The sequence below is a fragment of the Chinchilla lanigera genome, unplaced genomic scaffold (assembly GCF_000276665.1).
Source record: "Chinchilla lanigera isolate Chin_1 unplaced genomic scaffold, ChiLan1.0 scaffold00030, whole genome shotgun sequence".
Lineage (NCBI taxonomy): Eukaryota > Metazoa > Chordata > Mammalia > Rodentia > Chinchillidae > Chinchilla > Chinchilla lanigera.
The window spans coordinates 6,696,939-6,703,411 of NW_004955431.1; the positions used below are offsets into that span (position 1 = coordinate 6,696,939).

Below are 6,473 nucleotides of genomic sequence, written 5' to 3' on the forward strand. Positions count from 1 at the left end.
TTCATGAAAAAAAAAAAAAACAAGTGCAGCCAACGGGACTGTCTCCCAAAGATCTAAACTGAAGAAAACAGCACATCTAGGCAGTGAGCAATGAGGAGAGGCAATGTGGACATAAGATAAGTAGAAACATAAGGTCCCTGCCTGGAAGGGGCCTGAGTCAGAATTACACATATATTAGGACACTTCTAAGTGGAAACTATAAACATTGGAACGTAAAGCAGACAGTCAGTCATCTGTTAAAAGGAGGATACCCAAGTAAACACCTGAAGATACTGGGTCATTTTCAGACTCAAATACTATTATGGTTTGTGTCTAGATGTGCCTCCAAAGCCTCATGCAGTCATGGGGTAGGTTTCTAGAGTTTGTGATTGATTCATGGTCCAATGCTGGGATTGTGGGTGGGAGTGCTACACCTGCCCTGGGGCAGGCAGCCCGTATACAATATAAGGGAGGGAAAGGAGCTTGCTCTTTCTCTCTCTCTCTCTTCCTTTCGCTCTTGTTGCTTTTGCTGTCCTCTGCTGCCATGAACTGTTGCCCTCTGCCATGTGCCATCTCTGCCTTGCAGCCAGCCAATTATGGACTGAAACTGCTGCAAACTGTGAGCTAAATAAACGTATCCTCCTTTAACTTTGGGTGTTGGGTATTTTGTCTCAGCCACGAGAGAAAAGTAACTAAGACAAACACTACAATAAAGAGCCAACATTCCTCTACGGTTTCTAGAGCTGCCTCAAATCTAGGCATCTAGGCTCGGGGTTCTTAAGGCCTCATCCTCCATCTCTAGGTATGTACTGTCTCAGTCTCCTTCCTGCAAACAGTTCTCAGGTTCTCAGTTAAAATCCTAACCTACTGCTTTCTAGAGGTTCTGTTAATAATACTGTGGTCCCTGAAACCAAATTATGTTCCTACCAAACAATGGATATTTTTAATAGATAGATTTGCACATGCATAGGTCAGCCGAGTACCTTAACTAATAGAAAATATGAGGTTCCCTGGCTAGGTAGAATCATGAGTCTTCAAATCCAGTAACTTCTTCAAATGCTTATATTTTTTAATGTCATTTTGCTCTAAAGTTTAACTTCCCCCTTTGTACATTCTTGCCTCATACAATTTTCTCAAAGACAGAATGCCCTCAATTCTAAAAAATATTGACATTTTTAATATTTCTGAGAAAACAAAGCTTCACAAAATGTTAACTAGTCTTTTTAGTCTTAGTCATTAAATTGAGAATGTATATTGTAATCAATATCATCTAACAAATCAGTGAAATAGTATAAGTTTAGTGCAATGCAACACAGTAAGAATTTTCAAATATTTTTGTGTACTTCTTGATTCCACATTTACAAACTGTGGTGATGACTCAAAAATATTTAATAATATTTGCAAAGATTATCCTAAAATAATTTCCAGTTAATTTATCAGCAATGTTAAAGATAATTAGTTTTCATTAAATAATAAATATAACTCTAAATTTATATAAGCAAAACTACAGGGGCTGGGGATTTAGCTCAGGGGCAAAGGGCCTGCCTGGCAAGCACAAGGTCGTGAGTTCAGTTCCCGGTACCGGAGAAAAACCAAAAAAAAAATAATAATAATAAGCAAAACTACAGCTAAAGAGATAAACTATAACATGCATAAAATTATTAAATTTTTAAATGTTATCTCATAATAATAATTTTTAATGCCCCATGTTTAAAATATTTTATAAAATGATAAGTACATTAATTCTTATAATATCCTAAAATAAGAAGGGAAAATACTTTAAGAAATACTTTCATTTATGGATAAATAAATTTAAAACATCAAGCTCAAGCTGACATATGAATAGCTACTGTTATGATTCCAAGTTGCTTAATTACTCAGTCTGGACTTGAACATGTGATCCACTTGCCTCAGCTACTCACAGAATTGGGATTATGGGTATGTACCACCACATCTGACATAGAGTATGATTTTAGAAGGCATATTAACTTATAGAAACTAGAAGATAAGAAAAGGAAATAAAAGGTAAAGAAAGGGATGGTTAAAACTAATCACTAGGCAATAAAAGTAGTATCTACAAAAAACGTGAAATGATTACATGATTATATGACTATTTATTATCCAATAGCTTATATGATTATTTATTATAAAATTAAAGATTTAAAAACTGGACTAAGAGACCATATACATGGCAAAAGTATGTGATATATTAGTAACTATCAAAATGTAGAAAAAACAGGAAAAATACAATTTTAGAGAAACAGGAAATTGACTAGCCCTACCTACAGAGAGATCACACAAGTAGCCTATGATTAATTTATAGAGTGCATAGATCAATGACACTTCCTATAATCACTTGTAATTGGTGGGTCCAGAAGAATCTCAGAAGCTTGGAAATAAAATGTGAAGGTAGCAGACATAATCATGACTGACTCTTAGGAGGAACCTATTTTATTCCTGTTCTAAAATTACTTTAACTAGGTTAAATGCAGATTCCGCAGTAAAACTGCAGGTTTAGGACTGCTTAGGTAAACAGACCCAGTATTTTGCACATTTTAGGCTAAACCTATAACAGAATTAGGCTGGGTCTTTACAAACACAGATATAGTTTGAACTTACTCCCAAGATATTCTACTAAGGAATTCATTGCTGCTGAACTTCTGGGATGGTACAGAATTGAAAGGGCTGTACACATTCTACACAGTTAGCTCAGTAGAAGCTAGACCAAAATATAAAGGCTTTTAGACTTAACTGAACATTACTAATAAACCATCATCCAAAGATATATAAACGTTTATAGTTTTTTAAAAATAGTACAGTATTTATATTCAAACTTCCTACAGGGTATGATGTATATCATGTCCATATATTTTACAGACTTACCAAACAACTTCTGGAAGTTTACTTTGTACCAGGAGCTATAACTAATTATACAGTACCTGTAGGCGGCTTGTCATATCCTGACAACAACTGCTCATTGCTTGAACATCTTCATTTATGCTTTCAAGCTCCTGAAAAGGAGAAAAATAATCAAACATAGTATATACTGTTAAATTTCTTTTTTCTTAGCCAAATCTTTATTTTAGTCCCATAAATTTTTCTGATCAAGGCATGTCAATAGATCCCATATCTAAAACTGGAGTGACTAGAAAGAATATTTCATACTAAAAAGGTATAAGCAAACCTTTGTAACATTCTCTTTAGGAGTATAAGAAAACATTAAATGCTTTAAAAATATGCAGATTTCTTTATACAAATTTTAATGCTGAAAAGTTATACTATGACCACAAAAATGGTATCTGTGTAAGGCCAAATATGTTAATTAGTAGATTTAACCATTCCACAATTTACACATATCTTAAAACATTATGTTGTACATGATAAATAGGCACAAACTTTCAATTTTTTAAAAAATAAAAATAACTGATTTCAGAATTGCCCAGATAAGCATGCAATAGTATACAACAATATACATGAGGATGATTAATGTAGAACTGCCTAAAACATGAAAAATGTGACATATTTCTGACTATACAATAACAATAATGATGTACATACATGTTTACGAAAAGATTTCTACAAAGGGTAAATAAAAAATCACAAAATTATACATACAGTATCTTCCCACATTTTTAGAAATCTACATACATATGTACAGAAGGACACACAGAAGGCCACTCAATACAATATAGTTAATATTTTTAATTCTGGGTGGTTGGATCATAAGTATTACTAACTTTAACAATGAATTCATTAGAAATTTTAATTAATAAAAACAAGCAAATTTGAAAACCAAATAAATTAACAATAATTGCTCCTCTTATTTTGTTGAAAATCATCAAATACTACTGGTAGATTATGCTAAAAATCTAATTCTCCTGGTAACAATCTCTCTCCATGTATTTTCCCTTCTACTTCTCTCCAAGGGCAGCATACATTTAGCCCCTAAATTCTAATACTGACCTTCCCTTCATGCATACATCTTATTTACTTCTTTTCTAATACTCAACAGCCATTACATACTTTAGTTCAGGTCAGTTATTATCTCTAGTATGGATTAAAAAACTGCAATAGGTCCCAGGCTATACACTCAACCCCTTTCAAAGCAATTCTCTACTCTTTACTTTGCCAATACCTTATATGAAAATGTGATCACAACACAGAATTACATCTAGCCTCACATTGCATTCAGTTCAGTGTTTCGCTACCTAAAAATACACAAGAAAGAAGTTTTGGTGGTAGACAGAGTCATACTGCAGTCCCTGTCAACATAAAATCCAGAGCTTCAAATAGAAACACAACAGTTTTATGAAGGGACAGGCCAGTCAGAGCAGAGATATTACAGCAGTTAAGCAGGACTAAAACAAACCATGAGGACAAATTGTGGATAGGAAATCATGTCTGAAAATATAAGAGATACAGTAAGTTGTTTTCTATTTGAACATGGCAAATTAACACCAAACCTATCAACCTAACTCAAAAAAAGTCAGCACAGAGCCAAGCGTACAGTAAGCTCTCAATAAATGCTACATATGCTGAATACACACACCTCCTTCACTTCCTTGAAAATGCTTACAAATTCTTCATTGATGGCTAAGCTTCTGCGTTCAATATCTCCACGTAAATTTCTTCGAGTCCGCAAACTATTTTCAACAAAAAAGGTGGAAAGTGCCTTGAGAGCTTCCAGCATCTCCTATACAATTGGTGAAAGAAGACAATTATTGGTACTGATTTGCAAACCATTTCCTAATCTCAAACCAAGAATAATGGAAGTCCTTTCCATATGTTTCCACTAAACAATCCAAAAATCACCTTCAAATTACAAAGCAATAAAGTTATTCCTGCAAGGTAATAAGTGGGTACACTTCGTTATGCAATGGCACATGTACAAGGTTATCTGGAACAATGTACTGGAATCAGACTGAGGAAAATTCAAGGGTTCTGCCCATGTTCAATTGTTATGATGTCAATCAGGTATCCAATTGGAGATACAACACTGGCAACTAACTCTAAAAATTTGAACCTGGGTAGAGATGTCAAGAATGGGGTTAGGCATCAAAGAGTCATCATGCTCTTTGCTATTCACAACTATGAAAATAATGAGCCCCCCAAAGAGAGAAAGTGGGTAAAGGAGAGGGCAGAATCAAGCCTGGGATATCCCAAAAGTGCCTGAAATTCTCCAGATATAAATTCCTATACCCAAACTCATGTATATTAATAACATGCCTGCCTTTCCATCTCTCTGTTATGATGTTAAATTAAAATATTGGGGGCCTGGGGATTTAGCTCAGCGGCAAAAAGCGCCTGCCTGGCAAGCGCAAGATCGTGAGTTCGGTTCCTGGTACCGGAGAAAAAACAAAACAAAACAAAAAAAAAAATTAAAATATTGGCTGGACAAATTAAATTCAATTTAATATCTGGGATCAAACATATGTTTACAATTACAAATATTTATTGTACATACACAAACACAAATGAAGCAGTTTCTTTTTTTGTTGTTTTTTTGTTTTTTTTTTTCCGGTACCGGGAATCGAACTCACGACCTCGCGCTTGCCAGGCAGGTGCTGTACCGCTGAGCTAAATCCCCAGCCCCGAAGCAATTTCTTTTGATTAGACTTGAAATGTCCTAGGCCTGGAAGACTGAACAAAAGCAGTTACTGGTTAAATGACTTAAGTGTACGTTCTCCACGGCTTACTTTTCTTCTAGGTAAAAAGGAGATAGTGTTATCTACATCAGAGTAGTCGTATTAAATGAGATAATAAATAGCAACAGCAGACACCAATTTTATAACAAAATCTATATTTGTTAAGAAACAGCAAGTGCTGGGCACTGTGTTAAGAACATCCCTTGAATTCTGAGCCCTCACAACCTGAAATTACCAGCAGGATTCTCAGTTCCTAAACAGAAGCCTACAGAAGGGATTGCCTCCAATCATAATGAGCAAATTTGGCGGTAATAGCTAGAATAAATGGTGGCCACAGAGTCCTTCTTTCTTCCTCATTGCAGTGTAAAGTTGTTTTTGACTTTTACACACGCACGCACGCACGAGTCAAATTACTACTGACAGCTTTTCTGTTACCTGCGAAGTTCTGGCTTTTATGTATCTTTCTTTATGCCTCGCTGGCATGCCCAGTTTAACCGGGCGACTCGGGGGTACAGAACACAGCTAGCCATGACAAGAGGCGCAACGTGCAGCCTAAGTTGCATTCAGCAGGAATGTGGGGCGCGCGTGGATACTCTTGTCTTGGGGAGAACTAGAGGATGCGCCCACAAACCCGGCAGCGCTTCGCTAACCACAGAACAACTGGTAGGTCTGAGTTACTTCGGGACATCGTCTGCACCTGGGACTGGAGACGCCCCGCCCGCCGTCCCGTCCCGTCCTGTCCCGTCCCGTCCAGTCCCGTCCTGTCCTGTCCCGTCCCGTCCCGTCCCGGTCCGCTCCTCCGGCCCCCTCAGCCTCCCCGGCGCGGGCGCTGCCTCCGGGGCCGCCGTC

At 36.8% G+C, this 6,473-nt stretch overlaps 1 protein-coding gene across 1 annotated transcript in view; it reads right to left on the reverse strand.

Moving 5' to 3' along the window:
* Cog6 (component of oligomeric golgi complex 6) overlaps positions 1-6,473 on the reverse strand; it is a 62,682-nt gene that overhangs the window by 55,823 nt on the left and 386 nt on the right. The window contains exons 2-3 of the mRNA XM_005387638.2: positions 4,529-4,672; positions 2,919-2,990 (exon numbers count right to left, since the gene is read on the reverse strand). Coding sequence (XP_005387695.2) covers positions 2,919-2,990; positions 4,529-4,672 — 216 coding nt within the window. The remainder of the gene's footprint in view (positions 1-2,918; positions 2,991-4,528; positions 4,673-6,473) is intronic.